The sequence below is a fragment of the Carettochelys insculpta genome, chromosome 11 (genome assembly GCF_033958435.1).
Source record: "Carettochelys insculpta isolate YL-2023 chromosome 11, ASM3395843v1, whole genome shotgun sequence".
NCBI classification, from domain to species: Eukaryota; Metazoa; Chordata; order Testudines; family Carettochelyidae; genus Carettochelys; species Carettochelys insculpta.
In genome coordinates, this window is record NC_134147.1 from 3,231,658 (window position 1) to 3,252,098 (window position 20,441).

The 20,441-nt window shown below is 61.3% G+C and overlaps 2 protein-coding genes across 5 annotated transcripts in view; one reads left to right on the forward strand and one right to left on the reverse strand.

Moving 5' to 3' along the window:
• Positions 1-2,557: 2,557 nt before the first annotated feature.
• On the forward strand, positions 2,558-13,926 carry RRP9 (ribosomal RNA processing 9, U3 small nucleolar RNA binding protein). Of its 4 annotated transcripts, XM_075005232.1 has the most exons (15): positions 2,558-2,663; positions 3,201-3,283; positions 4,631-4,749; positions 6,053-6,120; positions 7,431-7,472; positions 8,068-8,194; positions 9,361-9,485; positions 10,192-10,284; positions 10,735-10,835; positions 11,477-11,611; positions 12,027-12,089; positions 12,191-12,336; positions 12,785-12,864; positions 13,105-13,178; positions 13,610-13,926. In XM_075005232.1, exons 1-15 carry the CDS (start codon positions 2,586-2,588, stop codon positions 13,710-13,712), a joined length of 1,437 nt encoding a protein of 478 aa, XP_074861333.1. In that variant the 5' UTR covers positions 2,558-2,585; the 3' UTR covers positions 13,713-13,926. The 4 variants fall into 4 exon arrangements, with proteins under 4 accessions (XP_074861333.1, XP_074861335.1, XP_074861334.1 ...); XM_075005234.1 differs by lacking the exon at positions 10,735-10,835; XM_075005233.1 differs by lacking the exon at positions 10,192-10,284.
• A 4,916-nt stretch (positions 13,927-18,842) lies between these two features.
• The window catches only part of GRM2 (glutamate metabotropic receptor 2), a 36,317-nt gene continuing 34,718 nt past the window's right edge, over positions 18,843-20,441 (reverse strand). Inside the window, exons 5-6 of the mRNA XM_075005881.1 lie at positions 19,430-19,604; positions 18,843-19,041 (exon numbers count right to left, since the gene is read on the reverse strand). Coding sequence (XP_074861982.1) covers positions 18,968-19,041; positions 19,430-19,604 — 249 coding nt within the window. The 3' untranslated portion in view covers positions 18,843-18,967. The remainder of the gene's footprint in view (positions 19,042-19,429; positions 19,605-20,441) is intronic.

A 20,441-nucleotide genomic window follows, 5' to 3' on the forward strand; every position in this document is an offset into this window, starting at 1 on the left:
TGCTCAGACCGGGGCGCGGGGGCTGGAAGTAGAGGCGCAGGAGGGGCTGCCCCCCTGGCCTGAGGCTTACGGTTCGGTTTGACGGCTCTCAGCAGGTTACTGTATAAGCTGCTCCCACAGCCCTGGTTTGCGGGGGACCCCTTGGTCAGCAGATCAGTGTTTGCAGCAGTGACTCAGTGGTAGGGTTGACCTAGTTCCCCCCACCCCACCCCTAGGACGAGCATTTGGCTTCCTGTGCCCCTGGACAGAGACCCACACTTAAAAACCAGACATCCCCCCCAAGGCAGGGAACTAACCAGGCAGCTCCTACCACTCCGCCCTGGGATGCGGGAAAGCAAAGCCACAGGGACATCTGACACGTGAACCCGCCTCCCTGTTCCTCCTCCGCCCCAGGAAGAGGCTCAAGAGGGCACAGAGCAGCCAGCTGGCCCTAAAACCCGCCACATACCTCATTTCTTATTCAAACCCGCATGCAGAAAGACAGCCAGTCCTTAGCCTGCGGCCTCAGACGGCACTGGGGACTGCCACGCCCTGTGCCAAGCCCCTCTCCTATGGGGGAAAACAGCCTCGGGTGCTACCAGGCAGCGCTTAACACATCCTCAACTGCCTTGCCCGGCCCCATACCCACCCCCCAGCTATTCCCCATCTCTGTGTCCCCTCCCATCAACCCAGCTGCCAACTTCCACACAGATCCACCTGGCTCCAAAGGGCATTCAGCCCAGTAGCATCAGCATTTTCTCTTCCATTGTACTGGGAAGACAGAGAAATGGTCTGAGGTAAACAGGGTGAAGTTTAATAAAGGCAAATGCAAAGTGCTCCACTTAGGAAGGAACAACCAGCTTCATACGTATAGAATGGGAAGTGACTGTCTAGGAAGGAGTCCTGCGGAAAGGGACTTAGGGGTCAGAGTGGACCATGAGCTAAATATGAGTCAACAGTGTAATGCTGTTGGAAAAAAAGCAAACGTGATTCTGGGATGCATTGACAGGAGCGTGGAGAGCAAGACACGAGAAGACCTTCTTCCGCTCTACTCAGCGCTCATTAGGCCTCAGCTGGAGTATTGTGTCCAGTTCTGGCCCCCACATTTCAAGAAAGATGTGGAGAAATTGGAGAAGGTCCAGAGAAGAGCAACGAGAATGATTAAAGGGCTAGAGAACATGAGCCGTGAGGAAAGACTGAAAGCACTGGGCTTGTTTGGTTTGGAAAAGAGAAGACTCAGAGGGGACATGACGGTGGTTTTCAAGTACCTAAAAGAGGGTTACAAGGAGGAGGGAGAGAAATTGTTCTCCTGGGCCTCTGAGGACAGGACAAGGAGCAACGGGCTTAAGCTGCAGCCAGGGAAGTTTAGATTAGACAATAGAAAAAACTTCCTAAGTGTCAGGACAGCTAAATACTGGAATAATCTTCCTAGGGAGATTGTGGAATCTCCATCACTGAAGATATTGAAAAGCAGGTTAGACAGACATCTGTCAGGTATGGTCTAGACAGTGCTTGGTCCTGCTGTAAGGCAGGGGACTGGACTCCATGACCTCTCGAGGTCCCTTCCAGTTCTAGCTTTCTACGACACAGCTGCAAACCAGCAGCTTCCAGCACAAAGTGGGGTCCAGACAGCCTGGGGCTCTCCAACTGGAGTCATATGGTCAGGACAAGTCTCTCTTCTCCTTGCAGAAATTCTGAGACAGCTGCAGACATGAGGACCACTGAATTAAACAGCACCAGGGAAGGGGCTAGCGGCTCAAGCACATGCTCAGAGCAGGGGTTAGATCGTCCCCCTGCTGAATGGTGTAAATTTACGCCAGCTGCAGTTTTGCCCACCAGGGTTCATTTCCAGGCTGCCTCATTTGTTGGTTTTAGTGATTCTGGACAAGGAACGCTCCCAGACAAACCACGATCACGGCACCCACTGGGGAGCCTTACGGATAAGGAGCATCCCGAATCCCCCGCCTGACAGCCCAGGCCTCCAGGGAGGTGGGAACCCCGGGAGCCGGCCCCAGGGGCCAGAGCCCCCGCCTAACCAGTCCCCCCTAAGCTCATCCCCAACCAGCTCCAGGGCCCCACTCTGAGCCAGCTCTTAACTAACTCCCAGCCCCATCCCTGAGCCCACCGATAGCCAGTCCCCAGCCCACACCCCCAACCAGCCCCCCATAACCATCCCCATCCCCCCCCATAACCAGCTCCCCGGCTGCCCCCAGAGCCCACTCCGAGGCTCCCACCCATATGCCCGGTCGCGCCCCCCGACCCCGACCCCGGCTCACGAGCGCAGCACCAGCTCCTTACCAAAGCGCAAGGCGCCTGCGCAAGAGGCACACACGGGGGCGCAAGCCAGCTGACAGGCAGCTCAGCTCACCAACGAGAGGTAGGGGCGGGGCCCAGCAGCGGAGCTGTCCTCTGGGAGGGGGAGGCGGGACACAACGCGAGGGAGAGGGCGGGGCGCGGAAGGAAAGCGGCCGGGGAAGAAATTCCACCCAATAGGAGGAACCCGGGGCGGGGCCGAGGCAGTTCTGCCCAATAGGAAGAATTCGGGGGCGGGGCCGGAGCGCCACGTGCAGCTGGCTCTGAGCGAGCCTCCGCAGAGCCGGAGCAGCATGGCGGCGGCGGCGGCCAAGAAGAAACAGCCGCAGCGAGCGGCCGCGGCGGGGGGAGCCGGGCGCCGGCGGCGCAAGGTGGGGACGGCGCCAAGGGCGTCCCATGGGGTCCTGGACCGGAGGGGCAGGACATTGGGGTCCCGGGGCAGGTGGGGGCCAGGAGATTGGGGTCCCAGTGGGGGGATAGGAGGTTGGGGTCCCTTGGGTGGTGGGGGCCAGGAGATTGGGGTCCCAGTGGGGGGATAGGAGGTTGGGGTCCCGGGGCAGGTGGGGGCCAGGAGATTGGGGTCCCAGTGGGGGGCCAGGAGATTGGGGTCCCAGTGGGGGGGTATTCAGCAGGGGGCAGAGGGTTTGGGTGTGCGAGTGGGGCAGGGGTGGAGGGAAACAGGGATGCGTGGGGTGGGCTGGGTTAGTTGCCCATCACTTCCCCTCTTTAGTATGGGCTGCAGGTGACAGGCTCGTAGGTGTTGCAAGGCAGGTGCGGGATTCCCTTGTATGCCCACACCTGCCCGTTGCCCCCTCCACGTGTAAGACATGGGGGGGGGGGGCGTGATGCTTCCCTTCCTCAACTCTTGTTGCTGTAGTTGGGGTGTGCTGAGAGGTTTTCTTCTCGAGGTCCCTGCTGCGGAGGAGAAGTCCTGGCAGAAGGCTGGCTCGAAGCTGAACGAGGAAATCTCCAGTGACTCCGAAGCAGAGAGGTAACACGCTGAGCCCTCTTTGGCTCCCCAGGGTCACCTGGGTAGTCACTCTACAGAGCAGAATTTAGGAGACCCCCCCTCCCAGGTGCCCAGACGCTGCAGAGGGGAGATCGCGCCCGGTGGGTTCAGAGGGGTGACCAGGCTGGGAGACAAGCGGGATGGGGGGTACTCAGAGCTTTTCTTTTACATGCTTCTCCCACAGCAACGAAGGGTCCTGTGGCACCTTGTCGAGTAACAGAAAAGTTTTGAGCATGAGCTTTCGTGAGCACAGACTCACTTCATCAGATGCTGGTCTTGGAAATCCGAATCTTGGTATTTCCAAGACCAGCATCTGATGAAGTGAGTCTGTGCTCACGAAAGCTCATGCTCAAAACTTTTCTGTTAGTCTATAAGGTGCCACAGGACCCTTCGTTGCTGTTACAGATCCAGACTAACACGGCTACCCCTCCGATACTTGATTCTTCTCCTAGGATCACATGGGAACAGCACTTTGTGCGTGTCCCCAAACAATCTCAGAACGCTCCTCTGGGGAGAGGAGAATAAGCTCTGGCCTTGGGCAACGTAGCTAACTAATGCTGATAGACCTGGATTGCCGGTACCAGGGATTGAACCTGCAATCATAGGGACTAAACCCCTGTGCTCTGCCACATGAGCTAAAGGCCAGCTGGCTAAGTGAGCCTCATGAGTGGCCTCACGATGGCCTCTGGGCTAGGGTAGCTGCTTGTGTACCTAGAATTGCAGGGTGTGCCGTTGAACCCAGAGCAGGGCTCTGACTTCCCAGGGGGTGTGTGGCTTTCCTGGGCGGTGCAGTCAGCACACACCTCATGGCAGGTGCCCTGGCTTTAGGTGCGTTTCCCTTGAGTAAGGGAGAAATTACGTGGAAGGAAACCAGCAACATCTGGCAGCCCTGCAGCTGGACAATGGTGAACAATGTCCTGTGGGCCACCCCTATAGCCCAGTGGGCTGCAGGTTGCCCACCCCTGGACTAGGGGCTGTCTGGTTTTGGGCAGGCCAGGGTCACCTATTCCTTTGGGAGGCGGAACTACAGCTAATTAAGGATGCACGTAGACGGGTTTGGAACAAAACGTGCCGTCACCCTCCCCTTCACTTGAAGTGCTGGGATCAGATGTGTGTGTGGGGGGGGGGTCAAACTGCAGCTGGGGGCAACCCCCCACCCCTGCAAAGCTGGGTCTTGGCTGGGCTGATTCCCAAGAATATGGCCCTTTGCACACTCTAAACTGCCAGCTGAATGGCCCCTGGAGCCAGCTGTCAGCCTAAAGGCAGATTTTCCTGACTGGCTGCAGGGAAAAAAAAAACCACCCCTTTCCCCTCTCTCTTCCCTTGCAGCTCTGCGCTGGGTGGGAAGCGGAAGAAGGACAATGAGGCAGAAGAGGAGATAGAGGAGACAGCGCAGGAGAAGAAGCTGAGATTAGCCAAAGTTTACCTGGAGCAGCTTCGCCAGCAGGGTGAGGATCTGGACCAGGCGCGGGCAGTGCCGGGGATGGACTCCAGTCGCTGTGCTGGAGTTCCACGCCAGCTTGCTCGTCCTTACTGGTTGGTGTGCCGGGCCGGAGCGTCCTCCCTCCTGCTCAGTTGTCAGTGTAGTAATAAAAGTCACAATCGGGCTACCCTCACTTGCTGGAGTTTACGCTGAAGGCTGCATCTTTGGGGTCTGCTCTTAGAGCTCTTGGGGGATAATCTGACTCGTCAGTGCAGGGACTAGCATGTCGGGTAGGATAAGAGTAGAACAGCCAAGCACAGGGTGGAGCAGCCCGGTCGGAAAGCAGGAGAACTGAGGAATCCTGTCCCAGGCTGGGCAGTGCACCCAGAGATCAACAGGCAGCTCTGCAGCTGTGGCAGCCTTGCTCCAAGACAGCGTATTTTACATAGCAGGGGGCTTTAGATGACAGAGGAGGCACATCACAGCTTTTCTTTCCATTTCCTGGGAATGCAGACAGCACGGCAGCTGTCACGCGTCCAGCCAAACTACGGGTTCAAATTCTGTAGCCAGTGGGCGACCTTTCCAGCCCAGCCCAGCCCTGTTTAGGGCAGTAAGCCAGCAGGAAAGGAGGACGAGCCGCTGCATTTCAAAGGGCGCTTTTGGCCACACGTCACTCAATTTTCTCTTGCTGTCCTATTCCCTTTGGTCTCATTTTCGAAGCCGAAAAGCCCCACTCTTTTTAACCTCCCCGCCTGTGGCAGCCATACGAAACCCCTCATCCTTCATGCTGCCCTTTTTTCGCCTTTTTTCCCCCCCAATACCAAGACCTTTTTCCCCCAGAGACACGACCACATCTGTCTGCAGTATGTGAGGTGTGGGTGTACCATGGATTTGTAGAGCTGCAATAATAATAATCCTTGTCTTATTCTCTGTCCCCTTTGTAATGATTCCTAAAGTTCGGTTTGCTTTTTCGACGGCTGCTGCCGCACACTGAGCAGTTGTTTTCAGAGATCTCTCCCCGATCGCTCCAGGCTCTCTCAAGTGATGCCAGCTAATTTAGTTCTCATCTGATGGCTGTTTGGGAGTGTGGTTTCCAGTACACAGCCCAGGCCCCAAAGTGGTAACAGGAGGCCTATAAGGCTCGCTTGCTTTCTGGATGTTGGTGTCAGGGACGCGTGTTCTGCTGTGGGTCTGGAAACTGCTGTAAATGAGGCCAGGCCTGATGAGCTGGGGTCTAAGTCTGGAACAGGCGGTCGCTGAGGACTACTTCCCTGTGCTTGCCGGCCGCCGGTCGTAGCGAATGGTCTGTGTGCTTGTGTCTTGGGCAGAGGAGGAGAAGGCAGAAGAGGAGGCCTTTGAGAAGGACTTGGTCGCCAGCCGACTGAAGGAAGATGTGGTGAGTGGCTCGCTTAGGGGAGAGGGGTTAGTGGGTTCGGAGGCTCCTTCCTTGTTTGCAGAGTTCTCCTCTTTTGAGCCGCGCCTACTTCCTCTCTGCTGATGCTCCTGGAGCACAGGGGATCTGCCCTCGAGTGCCTGTCTCAGGGCTCCACCTTCTGAGCTGAGACCATCTGCTTGCTTGACCTTTCCTGTAGCCACAGCAGAGCTGGGTCTCTGGCTACCAAACATCCCCCAGTGGGTGCGGAAGTGACCACGCGCGCTCTGCATTGGATTATATCCCCGTCTTTCTGCTTTGCGCGGCTCTACAGCTCTCTGAACCTCACATGCTCCAGACAACCAAGCAGCTGCTCCGTCCATAGGACCCTGGCCGCCTTGGCAGGGCTACTTGTTTTATGCCTACAGACCAGCTAGAGGAGGGGGTAGAATCTTCTGCAGCAGCTGCCTCCCCAGGTCCTGCCGCTGCTAGATTTTCCCAGATGCTCCCTGTTTTGATCCACGGGGCAGCTGCTTCTCAAACAAATGATGAATCGGCGGCGAGAGACGGGCTTGTTCCTTAGGAAACTCGCCCACGGGCTTTATGTTTGACTCATTAGCGCCTGTCAGATTTGCATTTATATTGGGAATTGAATTGAACGTATTACTGGGTCCACAGTCCTATCCATCCATAACGAATGTCCCTAACGCCTTGCAAAGTGAGCTGTGGCTTGGGAAGCCTGGCGGGATGAGGATAGGAGTGTTTTACCTCAGCGAGAGGCAGGGAATTGCTCTCCCAGATAGCTATTGGAAAGTCCCAAAGGCAAAAGGTCAAGACCGTGGTCTGCCCTCCTGCAAAGAGTAGGTGTCTGCATGGATGTAGGTCCCCTGGGCTTCAGGCTGGCGGTACGGCGAGGTAGAGGGGACCACCGGATACCTGAAAAACAAGGTAGAAAGCAGTGGGGTGAAATCCACAGAACCCCTTGGAAAGGGGTAGGATATGCGGGTGGCTTTAGAGAGGTGACTTGGGGAGCGTGTCATCTTTGGCGTAAGGTGAAGTTAAGACGTTACATGAGCATCTCGGAGCCAGGGTCTTCCTGACCTAGACTCTATATTGGCCTTTGGCAACACGTCTGACAGCTGTCGCTTATTTGGTTTTCGTGAACGTGTTTCCTCGTGAGCCAGCGTGTGGGCAAGGAGGTGACTGTGCAGTGTAAACCTGGCGTCTGAGTTGTCCCTATTCCACTTCTCAGAAGGGTAAAATACCTCCACTGCGCAGGGCCTGAGCTCGTGGGATTTTGCTGCTCATGTCTGACGGCCTTGTTCTTCCAACAGCTGGAACAGAAAGGAAAACTGCAGCGGCCGGTCGCCAAAGAGGTGAGTCTGCAAAGCTTCCCGGGAGCAGCTCGGCTTTGGGGTGCTTCACCCGAGGAGACACGGGGGAGTTCCTGTCTCCTGTCATAGGATCCCTTTTCCCGCTGGCTCCATCTCAGCTCAGCTCTTCCTCTCGCAGGGCAGGAGTTTGAGACAAGCTTGCTCTTAGTAACAGCTTTTGCATGGCAGGGCCAGGTAGCCATTGTGGTAACGCCTCTGTGGGAGTGTGACCTAGTGGGTAGAGCACTGGACTGGAGGAGGGTTCATGTCCGTGCTCTGCCACAGACTTTTTGGGTAACCTCGGACAAATCACATGGCACATGTGCGACTCAGTTTTCCTATCCATAAAATGGGGATAATAGCATTATCCTGCCTCCTAGCAGTACTCGGAGTTCCGGGTGGTACTCAGTTACGGGTCATGGGGTGGTAGATAAGCGTGTTAGGTATCTGAAAGCCTTGGCCTCGCCAAGCTGAACGCTGACGGATCTTGGAGGCGCCGCGTTCCCATGAAGTCAGCACATAGCCCGTCGCTGGGAGTTCGAGAGCTGCCCCGTGGTGCCGGAGCGCTTCGTTCACCAGGCGCCTTGTGCGTCAACAGTTGCAGCCTCCGGATACAGCAGCCATCCGAGTGCTCCGAGGTCACCAGCTGCCCATCACCTGCCTGGTCATCTCCCCTGACGACAAGAGCATCTTCTCAGCTGCCAAAGACTGCTCCATCATCAAGTGTGAGTTTTGCCTGGCCCACACCCCTGGGACTCCAGCAGCTTGCGGGAGTGTGTCGCAAAGAGGGTTGTGAGACGGATCTTCTGCCGTAACCTGGCCATGATCCGCCTCCCAGCAGGTGCCAGGTCACAGGCCTTAGCTTCGCAGAGCAGGCTCTGCTCGCGGATTTCTCCCTTTGCTCCTTCCCTGCTCTGCAGGGAGTCTCCTGCTGTGTCACAGGAGAGATTGCGGGGCCGGAGCAGCCCTGACCCTGCAAGCAAGAGCTAAATCTTCAGGAGGAGCACCAGTCGGCGGGGGGGGTTGTGAGGGCTCAGCTCAAACCACCTCCGCCCCTGTTTTCCAGGAGTACTGCGCACTCAGCGCCCGCTGCCTTTTCGGGGTGCTTAGATCTTGGGGGCCTGTCCCAGGCATGACACCATTGTGGTGCCTCCTGCTGGTCTCGTGGGAATCAGCTTCTCAGCCTCCCAAGTGCCCCCTTCTGCCTGGTGTCCCACCTGTTGTTGTTGCCTGTCAGTTTCTTCACCAGAACCCACCTCCCTCCCTGACCAGAGCCTTTCCATCCAGGACCTGCCCTGCCGCAGGGCCCCACACTCTGCGGTCCTCCCCGGCAGGGAGTCCCAAAGCCCCGTAACCCACCTGGCCTCAGTGGCACACTGCCGGTCTTCATCTAGCTCCTTCCTTCAGGGGCCACCTGCAGTCTGAAATGGCCCCTCATCATTGACGAGGGGTTGGACCTGCCGCCCTAGTACTCCTGGCCTTGCCTCAGGCCCCGCAGCCTGGGCCTTGCCTGGCCAGCGCTCCCCTGGCTCACCCTTCCTGTCCCCAGCTCCAGCCAGTAACTAGGTCTTTCTCCCTCCAGAGCTGGCGCAATCTCTTTTATAGCACCCTCCTGGGCTCTGATTGGCTGCCACGATCCTTCCCGTCCCCCATTGGTTCCGGGGACAGGCGTCTCCCAGGGCTGTTTTTAACCCTTTCCCTAACAGCATGGGGCCCAAACTGAGCAGATCCTCCTGGGTCTGTCTGAGAGACGTGGGTGAGCTGGGCCAGGGAGTGGGCCTCGGTCTCCTCTGCCAGCCAGGGGTTTCCTACCCCCGGCCCAGACAGCCCTGCTAGTCTGGCTTAGCAAGCCAGGGGCTCGGGCCGGGGTGACGGGTGCCATCCGCCACAGGGGACGTGGAGAGTGGGAAAAAGCTGCACGTGATCCCAGGAGGGAAGAAGGGGACGGAGGCCCAGCACGTCGGCCACACGACGCCCGTCCTCTGCATGGCGGTCTCGTCGGACGGCAAGTACCTGGTAAGGAGGAGCTCTGCCCCGTTGGGCTCTGGGCGCTCGCTGTCCCTTTCCTGCTTCGTTGCAAACGCTGGACCCTGGGCTCCCGGCGGAGCTGGGGGGGCTGCCCCAGCTGGGCTCTGCCTCCTTCCAGGGAGGATACAGGAGCTGCAGCCGGCACCTCGGCACAGCTCGCGGCGCGTACGGTGAGACCCCGCTGGGAGAGCTGGCTCAGTTCCGGGCAGGGTCTGGCTCCCACCCCCGCTGCCCAGCTGTGTCACAAGCAGACCCGTCTGCCAGCCCCGCCCAGTGTACCACAGCTCCGTCGCGCCAGCCTGGGGCTGCAGCCTTGGGCTCCCGCGTTTTTTCCATCCAGGTGCCGACGTGCACCGCCAGTTAAAATGCTGCTGGGCGGCTTTAAGTGCTCGGTGTCGGGGCAACGCTGGCTGTGGTGCGGACGGGGCTCGTCCCAAGAGGATGAAGAAGGGCGAAGGCTGTTTGCTCGTACCCCCTCCTGGGGGAGACCGCGCGGTGGGGGCAAAGCTGGGGGTGGCAGTGGGGAATCCCGCCTCCATCTGTCCAAGGCCTCTCCTGCTGGCCGGCTCTGTCTCCAAGGCTCCCTGTGGGCATCAGCAGCCCGTTGGGGGGCGGACCCACAGCGGGCCGTACTACACAGCCCCAGAGAAGCTAGCTCGTGGCTGCTGGTGAGCACGTTTGATCTACCTGCCAGGCCACAGGAGACAGGAACAAACTGATCATGATCTGGGAGGCTGCCACCTGCAAGCACCTGTATAAATTCACCGGCCATCGGGACGCGGTATCAGTAAGTGTCAGGAGGACGGGTGGGAGGGATAACTCAGCTGTAGCTGGGTGGCTCTGAGCGCCCAGGCCCTCCACGCAGAGCTGGGAAGCGGAGGGCGGCTTGGAATCAAAGTCCCAGGGACCCCTCTGGCCCGTAGCTGAGCCCTCTCTTCTGGAGGGTGGGAGGGGTGGGAAGTGCGCACGTGTGTCTCACACACCCCTGCCGCTCCCAGGCCGGGAGTGGTCCAAGCGTTGCAGAGACCTGGACATCTTCTCTCTCGGGAGCCCTGGCTGGTCCGCGAGCACCCTGCTGTGCACGCCTTCCAGGGCCCAGAGAGCTGCCGCGCCACCCGCCATCCCCATTGCACTGGGCGCCCCGGCAGGGCTGTCTGGCCTGGGGAGAGATGGGTAGGCAGTGCTGGGTCTGTGTTCTGGGCCAGACTGTCCATCCAGCCCCTTCCCGCCCGTGCAGGGCCTCTCGTTCCAGAAGGGCACACACCAGCTCTACAGCGCCTCGCACGACCGCTCCGTCAAGGTCTGGAACGTGGCCGAGAACGCCTACGTGGAGACGCTGTGAGAGCCGCATTGGCTGCGTGCAGGCAGACACAGGGAGGCCGGGGCTCCTGGGTGGGGATGCTGCGGCTTTCGGGGTGACCCTGCAGGCAAAGAACTGGGGTTCCTTGAATTTTTTCCATCAGCATGCAGAATAAATTTTACACGCACCAAGGCATGTGCGGATGTGCACCACCCATAGACGCTCATGGTGTTGTGGGCTTTCTGCTAAGCAGCTGTGCGGTATTTAAATCTGTCCAAGTGCTGAGCTAACAAGCACCCTGTCCTGGGCTCGGGGCACCAGCAAACTTGGCCTAGGTGGGCATTTACCCCCCCGCTGCACTGTGGTCGCTGCTGGAGGGTGCCCCTCTTTTGGCGGCCTCGGGGCCGGCGCTCCCGCCCGTTTCCGTAGCGGTGCCGTGGCTTGGAAATCGGAAGGCCTGAGCCGTTCTCGCTGCGCGTTGCTGCTCGCAAGAGAGGCCCCAGGTCTTCTTGCCAGACGCAGCTGGTAGAGGCAAAGCTGGCGGGGGCTGGAGGGAGCCCATGGGCTCTCCGCCCTTCAGGGGTGGGAGATGGTGACCTGCGAGGCCGGGAAGGCAGAGTTGCCGGGCTGGGGTCCCCGGGTTACTGAGCCAGGGGTTCCTTCTCTGCCACGCTTGCAGGTTCGGGCACCAGGATGCGATCACGGGGCTGGACAGCCTGAGCCGGGAGTGCTGCGTGACAGCCGGCGGGCGAGACGGCACCGTGCGGGTCTGGAAGATCCCCGAGGAGTCGCAGCTCGTGTTCTACGGGCACCAGTGAGGCCGGTGGCTGCCCGGGCGCGGGCCGGGGGAGTGGGGTGCTCTGCTGAGGCTGCTGCGCAGCGTCTGATCTGGTGCCGCCCACCCCTGCCGCGGGCGTGGTCCCGGCCTGCCAGCTGACCGGCCTGTTGCCGGAGGTCTCTGCACCATGCAGGGGCTGCTCTGTCTGCAGCAGCTCCAGCCAGGGCAAGCGGCTCAGCTGGTTGCAGGACTCTGCTCCTCCCCGATCCTGACGTGGGGGCTGGGATCTGCCGTCCTGGCAGGTGACCTGGCGAATGTGCCACCTGGTCTCCGGCAAGAGGGGGGGGTCTCAGCTACCAGGTCTGGGGCCGGCCCTGGGCTCTGCCCCCTGCAGGGTAACTTCCTGGGGTCCCCCAGCCCCCAACCGTTTTCCGTCCTCTGCTCGTCTTAGGGGCTCCATCGACTGCGTCCAGCTGATCAACGAGGAGCACATGGTGTCGGGCGCGGACGACGGGTGAGCGGCCCTGCCGGAGGCGGGGGGCGCTGCCAGCGGTGGGGGGGCTCTGGCCCGGCGTCCAGCCCGTGGCCTCACCTGCCTCCCCCCTCTCCCCGCAGGTCGGTGGCCCTTTGGGGGCTTTCGAAGAAGAAGCCGCTGGCGACGGTGAGGCAGGCGCATGGGGCCCACGGGGCCCAGGGCCTGGAGCAGCCGCACTGGGTCTCCGCCGTGGCCGCCCTGCTCAACAGCGACGTCGTAGCCACAGGTGCTGTGAACCCCTTGCTCTGCAGTCACTCGGGGGCTGGGAGAACGGGGGCCCTCTCAGGCCCCCAGTGCAGGGTGATTTCTGCCTCCTTCCCAGTCTGGGCAGAGCTGGGAGGCGTGGGCTCGAGGGGGCGGGGCCAGAAAACACCCTGGTCCATTCATTCCCCAGACTCCTAACTTTCCCCTTGGGTGAGTCTGGCCCTGCTTTCCTGGCAGCTCCGGGGCTTCACCTCCAGCCGGTCCCCCAGGGGCTCTGCTGACAGCCCTGCTTAGAAGGTGGCTGGCAGGAGGGGGAGCGGCCAGGGGGAGGGGGTGCTGGTGTACAGGGCGGGGGGCTTGCCCTGGAATCGGCCAGCAGCTTCAGCTTCCTGGCCCTGGCGGGTGGGTGTGGCTGGGAGGGGAGCTGGGTCGGGTGGGGCGCCGGCCCTCACCCTCCGCTCCACCCACAGGCTCGCACAGTGGCAGCATGAGGCTGTGGAAGTGCGGCGAGGGGTTCCGCAGGTTGGAGCCGCTCTTCGACATCCCCCTGGTGAGGATGGGCAGGGCCCCGGGCTGGGGGCTCCCCGGGAAGCAGGAGCCAGTCCCTGGGGGCGGAGCACAGCTGGGTTCCCCTTCCCCACCCAGCTGGGCTCTTGGCTGCGGGGAGTGCGAATGGCGGAGGCAGAATCCCTCCTGGGCTGCCAGCCAGCGCGATGCCCCGCTCGAGGGCCCTCGTGGCTGGCCCTGGCTGGAGCCCACGGCGGTGGCCTGACATGGTCTCCTCTCTCAGGTCGGCTTTGTCAACAGCTTGAAGTTCTCCAGCGCGGGGGATTTCCTGGTTGCTGGGATCGGGCAGGAGCACAGGTACTGCTGGCCATGGGGCGTCTGGCCAAGACCCAGCCCGTCCTGCGAGCCTTGGAGGTGACCCTCCGCGGCGCGCGGGCTGGGGGAGCTGGTGACCCACACCTTTTGGCATTGCTCCAGCTGCAGCTGGGCTGGCGGGGTCTGCAGAACGCTGGGCAGGGGACAGGACAGCTTTTGGGGAGCAGCAGGTGGCTGGTGGGGCACCGGGACCCGGAGCTCTGTCCTGAAAGCCCCCGGGCACAAGGATGGAGCCCCTCCTGCCAGGGCAGCAGGGCCACCAACCTTGCCAGCAGCTCCCAGCCAGCTGGGGGAATTGGGGCCCAGGCTGGAGGCGGCATGGTTCAGGTCTGGCAGGCTGGATCGCTGCGACCCAGCCCCAGGGAGGCGCTGGAGACTGCAGGGAGGGAGCTCAGCATTTCTTTCCTGTTCAGGTTGGGCCGCTGGTGGCGGATCAAGGAAGCCAAGAACAGCATCTGCATCATCCCGCTGAAAAGGATGGGGGCCAGCCACACCCAGCCAGCTGACAGCTCCTAGCCCCGCCCCTTGTGGCAGATGGGCTGTGCCCAGCCAGCTCCTAGCTCCGCCCCTTTATGGCAGATGGGCGGTGCCCAGCCAGCTGACAGCTCCTAGCCCCGCCCCACCCCTCCCCTCCCTCATAGCTGGGCGGATGGGCTCACTGCCGGGGTTGGCGGCCGGGGGGGGACAACGACTCTGGAGCTAAAACTGCATTAAAAGCCAACTCTGTGAGAACCCTGCAGTCGGCGGCTGCTTCGCTTAGCTGCTTCGTCACCAGTGAAACCGGCCTGGGAGCTGGGGTGAAACACCCGGGCCCTTTTGCTCACCAGCCGCTTCCCACTGTGCAGTGGCCAAACCCCTCCAAAGGTGTGTGCGGCTGCAACCTGGCCGGCTTGGGGGCGAGAGGCCCGTGGTCAGAGCTGTGGCAGCCCCCAGGGTCCCTTCCCCGGCCAGGCCACAGCTGCTCCCTAGGCGATGGCTGGGGCTGAGTCCTCCCTGCGGCGTGCAGCCGAGGGGAAGGCTGAGCGACAGGCCCTTTTGCCGCAAGCCACGGCCCCCCCCCGCGTGATGTTCTCGCCCTGCTGGGGAAGCCGCCGCGGGTGTCCAGGGCTGGGGGGTGCCGCAGATCCTGCCGCTCGGCTGTCTTCGTTCAGAGGAGGAGACAGGTCTGGTCTACATCCCAAAGGCCCGGTAGCGGTGCGATGCCAGCTCCCGCTCAGCCTGAGAGGCAGGTTGCTTTGCTCCGTCTCTGCCTCCGGAGCGGTGTAGACTGACGCTGCGGAGCCCAAAGAGAGCCAGCCACCATCCCCCCGGCTCCAGCACCGAAGTGTGAGCCTCGCTTGCGTTTTGCCTTGAAACTTGTGGCATTTGGCCACTCACCCTGGGGAGCGACAGCTGCAGCCTTGGAGTCTGGCTGAAGTGCCCGCGTGCCTCTTCCCCTGGGGCGGGGGCTGGTTCTAAACTCCAGGGCTGATCAGCTGGAAGCAGGCAGTGAGGGCCAGGCTGTTTTTTAAGCCACTATCGCAGGACCATTACACAGCACCTCCTGGAGTTCAGCTTGTAAGTGCAGCTGCTGCAGACAGGATGCTGGGTTTCTAAACAGGCCTGTTCCCTACCACCAGGCAGGCTACTGCTTCAAAAGCAGCTGGGGGGCCTGCTCCTATTTCCAGGGGTTGCTGCTGCTCCTGGCGTTAGCAGAGCGCTGACAGTCAGGCTGGCATTGGGTGTTTTTTTGGATTGCAGGTGTTCTGCTCCTGCATCTTCAGGGGCCGAGGGGCTCGCTACACCACAGGCTCTGGCTGGGTGCTGTACATTAGCCAGGCCTCCCTGCACACTGCACCCAGGGCAGGGAAGGCCAGTGGCAGGCTGGGGTAGCTCAGAGCTCTTAACCCTCTGCTGGGTACAGCTCTGTGTTAACAGCCCCAGCTGCTCAACCTGCCCAGCCAAACAGCTCAGCTCCTGCCGCCCGGCCGGTGGTGGGGCAGTGCTCTTTTCTCCAGCGGCTGGCCCAGCAACGGCAGCCACCCCCAACCCCCAGGGCTTGGTGCCCCAGCTCTGTGCTCAGCTGCTCGTGCAGCGCTGTCAGCCAGGCCAGGTCCCACCCGGCAGCCCCTGGGCTCTTTCCCAGTAACCTGCAGTAACTCCAGCCTCACCTCTGGGCCATAGCCCTCTGCAGCTCCCTGGCTCCTGACCGTCTGGCAGATGTGGTCACTTATCAGAATTAATTGGCCAACACCAGGGGGCTGTGTGGCCCTCTTCTTAAAGGGCCAGCCAGGCTGGAGCAGGGCCCAGCGAGGTGCATGGCTCCCTACCAGGCCTAGCCAAGCAGTTGGGCAGTTCTGAGCTGGGAGGCTGAAGCACAGCTGACTCTTACCCAAATGCCTTGCACCAGCCACCTCTACTAAGCCAGGGATGAGCATGGTGGCAGGGGACCAGCGTGCATAGTCAGCCCTGCCCTGCTGCAGATTCCCAGCTCCCTCTTTCCATAGCACAGCAGTGCCACTTCTCAGCTGGGGAGACTGAGGCCACAACCACCCCAGGGACAGGAGGGGATTAGAACCAAGAAGCAATGCCCACCTGGGTCCCAGAGCTCACCCCCTTCTAGCACCTCAGTGCGGAGAGGGGGGGAACCTGTTGGGCAGTCCCCCACTCCCCCCGAGGATGACAAAGGGCGTCAGAGCCTGGCCTGGAGCAGAGGTGAGAAAAGTTTCCCCAAAGTTACTTAACTAAAAGTGCAGCTGGGGGCAGGGGGTGGTACTTAAATACAAGTTATCGGTGCTCTGCTGGAAAACTACTTGAGTAAAGAGACATGCATGGCCCACCTGGAGTCTACTCAAGTAGCCAGAAAGGAAGGCAGCTGCATTGTTACTCAAGTAACTTTTGGGGTACTTCCCCCACCTCTGCCCTACAGGCAAACTGAGGCACAAAGGGCTGGCAGGCCTCTCTGCTGAGCATGGCCACAGCAGGGAACCGAACTCACATTTCCTGCCTCACCCAACCCAGCCATGCCCTATGCTGGCCCCAAAGCCAAACCAGTCTGCTACACCACCCAGCTCTCACGTTCTGCCACAGACCCACCGCTGAGAGGCCCCCGGGCCACCGCTTACCAAAAAAAAAAAAAACACTTTATTTACATAAATTACAAAAAAATCACAAACTTGGTCACAAAAAGATCTACGCTTAAAAACGGGCTTGGTTTGTAATACTTGGGTCACAAGGGGGCTCCTATGCGAGCGCCAAACAGAGCCTGTTTTCGTTAGCCGCCTGCTAATTGGTACAGGATTCTTCTCGCCAGCCCAAAGGCTCCACCCACTACATAGGATATAAAAATTGAAAGAGACACTATGAGACACGGAGTTATAGTGCCCAGCCCAGCCTGTTTGGTTTTCAGGGGCACCCTCGCCCTGAGTGCCAGCACCCCTGGGGAGGGCAGGAGCAGACAGCTATGTGCAGCTGGCCCTGGTGGAGATTAGCAACTGGTAGCAGTGGAGGAGGCCGCCGATTTCAAGGTTCCTGCTAGTTTTTCCATCCATGTGCAGAATAATTTTGTTGAACACACCAAGGCATGCATGGATGTGCACCCCCCCTCTAAAAACAAGCAGCCCCCGATGGGGGTTCTGCTAAGCAGCTGGGCAGACACCCAAGTGAGCAGCTTACAGGGAACCCTGGACAAGCTCCTTGTTTCTTGGACACATGGTGCCACGCCCTGGTGCCACCGGGGGGTCCTGCTGGAGCAGTGGATAGCCTGGCAGGGAGGCGGCATTGGCAGAAGGCCACCAGGACGTTGGCGCCGGTGTCACCGGCTGAGGGCTGGGCACAGGTACGAACACTAGGACTTAGCACCCACATCATGGGGCTACTGTAAAAAAAGCTGCAACCCCACCCCCCACTGCAAATGCATAACAGCATGTTTGCTTCAATTATATCTAAGAACTTACCTGGCTTACATACGGCTATGGAGCTACAAGGAATGGACTTTTTCTCTCTCCCCCAACCCCATCAGTCAGTTAAACACAGGTACAACCCAGTCCTAGGTCAGCGGGCCCAGTCCATGAGCCAAGGGCTGGCGCGGGCCTCGTCGCGCCGGGGAACCTAAGGCTAATCGTTCAGCAACACAAACGATTTACAAGTAACGTACCTAGGTCCTGCCACAGAGCTGGGCACTCCCCAACTCCCAGCTGCCTGGCTTGCTCACTGGTTCTCCCTAGGAAGCCCCGCACCAGTAGCAATGGCTGGGGTGGGGTGGCCAAGTGTGCAAAGGAAGCAGACCCCATCCCCCCCTTCGTCAATGGCTTCCTTCAGCCTGCCCCAGCAGTGGCTTTTCAATCTTCCTAGTGGGTCATGCAAAATTTAGTCTTTTAAAGGTTCCAATGGGAGGTGCCCTCGTGGAGCCTGGCAAAGTCCTGCACACTGGTGGCCCATTTTTGCGGCTCAGCTGTGGCTACAAATTTGGCAGGGTTGACGATGCTGTCCCGGCTTGTTATTTCTGCTTACAAATCTCAGGCCTAGTCCCAGCAGACTGGCTGCACTGGGTCAGCCCATGGCCCATCTAGCATGGTGGCCTGGCTTTGACGGCGCTGAGCAGGGCGGGAAGGAGGGAGTCACAGAACCATTGTTTGGTGAACGCCCCAGGGGAGCTGAAGGGCGCGTCCCTCCCTCTCCTGGGAGGGCCCAGGTTCACACCGAGTGTTTTTCTCCCACCAGGTTCTCAGGCATTAGAGTGAAAGGGGGACTTGGCTGGAGAGTGTCAAAGTGCCTCGGGCCACGCTTCCAGGCTTTTGGACGGCACTGGTTGGCCTCCGGCAAACCCCAGCATCCTGAGTCCGGCTAGTTTGAATTTGGGGCGGAAAAAAGCCTTTTTAAAGGTCCCACAGGTTGCTTCGTTCCTCGTGCAGAGAGCAGGCGACTGGGGGCCCACAACTGGTGCCGTTTGAAAAGCTCGGAGCAGCTCTGGCCTTGGGCGGGCCCCTCCGCGTTCCCCTGCCGGCTCAGGACGGAGGATGGGCCAAGGACACCGCCCGAAGCAGGGCAGCCGCCTGAGTCCTGGAGCTGCGAAGCCGGGGGTGGGATGGTCTATGGAGGGGGGCAGCTTCGGTGGCCAGGCGCCGTGAGGGGCAGGCTGCTTCCAGCTGGCCCGGGAGTGGGGTGCGGTTCCCCGGCCCGTTGGCATAGGGGCAATCCGGGAGAGCCACCCCTCGGGCAGGACGGGGAAGGCTAATGCAACGGGAAGGTCATTTTCCCCCTGCCTGTAGGGGCAAGGACTGGGGAGCACGTCCGGGCTGCAGCTCCCTGGCGCCAGCCCACTGCCCCTCCAAAGCCCAGCTGCGGGGCCAGCGCCAGCCAGCTCCCTGCTGAGCGTCGCCCCCGTCTGGCCATGTCACAGCCAGCGAGGGCAGGGGGGCCCCTTCCCAGCGGGACTCGCCCTGGAAGATCAGCCGCGGCCCCGCGTGCCCTGGCTCGGGCCTTCCCACCCGGCGGCCCTTGGCAGTAGCTGCGTCGGGCGAGGGGAGCGGCCCCCTTCCTTCTGGGGGAGATGGGAGCAGCCTGGGGGGCGGGGCTGTGGATTCCCCCCGCCCCCGTTCCAGGGCAGAGAGGCGGGGAGGGGCAGCAGCTTCAGCTCAACTCCCTGGTCACCTGCCCCGCCGGGGATCTGGCTGGCTCGGTGTCGGGCGCACCCCGTCCAGGTCCGTGCGGTGCAATCCGCCCAGCAGGGAGAGCGGCAGCCGGGCAGGGCCAGCGGGAGCCAGGGAGGCGCCCCACCGTCGGGGCGCGCCTCACAAGGACGAGGTGGTCGAGTCCAGCACCTCGCGGCCGTTGCACACGGTGGGGACGGGCTGCGAGGCCGAGCCTGGCGGGGAAGGACACGGGGGTGTCACGCAAGGGCAGCGGCCAGCCCCACCCAGGCTGCCTGGGGCGCCCCGCCGCCCGGAGCGGCCGCCTATCCAGCCACGGGGCCGAGCGCTGGAGCTGCTGCGGCGCCCGAGCCGTGGAGCCTGTCCCCAGTCCCGCCCTGCCCACGAGCGGGGACCGCGTCCCAGCCCCGCGTCCCAGCCCCACGCCACTCCTGGCACCTGCCGGGCGGGCAGCCAGAGACGCGTCAATGGCAAAGCCCTGGGAAAGGAGCCGGTGGGTTGGGTCACCCGGCCACGCCCCCTCCCTGGCCACACCCCCTTCCCCGGCCACGCCCCCCTTGGCCACACCCCCTTCCCCGGCCACGCCCCCTCCCCGCGGCTCACCGTGGGAGTGGCTGGAGCTGGCGGCCGTCACGCTGAAGCGGTTGGTGGCCACGCGGTGGCTGGCGACGTTCTTCTGGGGCTGGAAGAGGATGATGTGCAGCTTGGGGGTGAAGAGGCAGCCCAGCACCACGGTGCCGCTGAGGCTGACGGAGATGCACATGGTGGTGGTCTGCACCTGCGGGGAGCAGCGGGGCGGGGTCAGCCCAGGGCGCGCGCCTGCTGTCTCCTGGGGGGCCGCCCCACGCGCCCCAGCCCGCGCCGGGTCACAGCGCCCGGCTCTAGCACCCCCGAACGCCCCGAGACCTACTCCAGCCCGTGTGCGGGAGTGCGGGCCCGCCCCCGCCGGGGTTGCCCGGGCAACCTCCGCTCAGCCCCCATCTGCGTCACTTTAGGCTTTAATTACAGGCTCCCGTCCTGTTTCTTCCTCGCGCAGGACACGAGGCAGATGGTGCTCGGCTAATGAGCAGTTAGTCAATGTTTTGTTTTACCCCGGCTGCGTGGCCAAGCCTTGGTTACTGCACGCAGCCCAGCACCTGCGCTGCAGCCAGGCTGGTACCCTCCCTCCTGGGCTTCTCCCTGCGTCTCATCGCTAGTGGGCGCCAGCGAGGCGCAGATTATTGTGCCCATTTTACAGCTGGGAAACTGAGTCACAGAGCCCGACGGAGCACAAAAGGCCCCACTCGGTTTTGGTGCCCAGGCTGAAGTGCCTTGTGCAGGGCTTCAGTGAGTGCCCGGCTCCGGTCGGGCACCCCGAAAACCAGAGATGACCACCCAGGAAAAGCCCCTTTAAAGTGACTTTCCCTACATCCCCCAGGAGCTCCGTAGCAGAGGCACGGGTAGGATCTCTCTCCAGGGCACCAGTCCTCTGCTTTAACCCTAAGGCTTTCCTGTCTCTTCCCACGGTCCCATCTGGGGCTGCCGAGGGGGCAGGGGGACAGCTGCCCTGAGGCTCAGCTCTTTAAAAGCTCTGCACTGATGGACGAAGGGGTCTCGCTGGGAAGAACACAGCCTG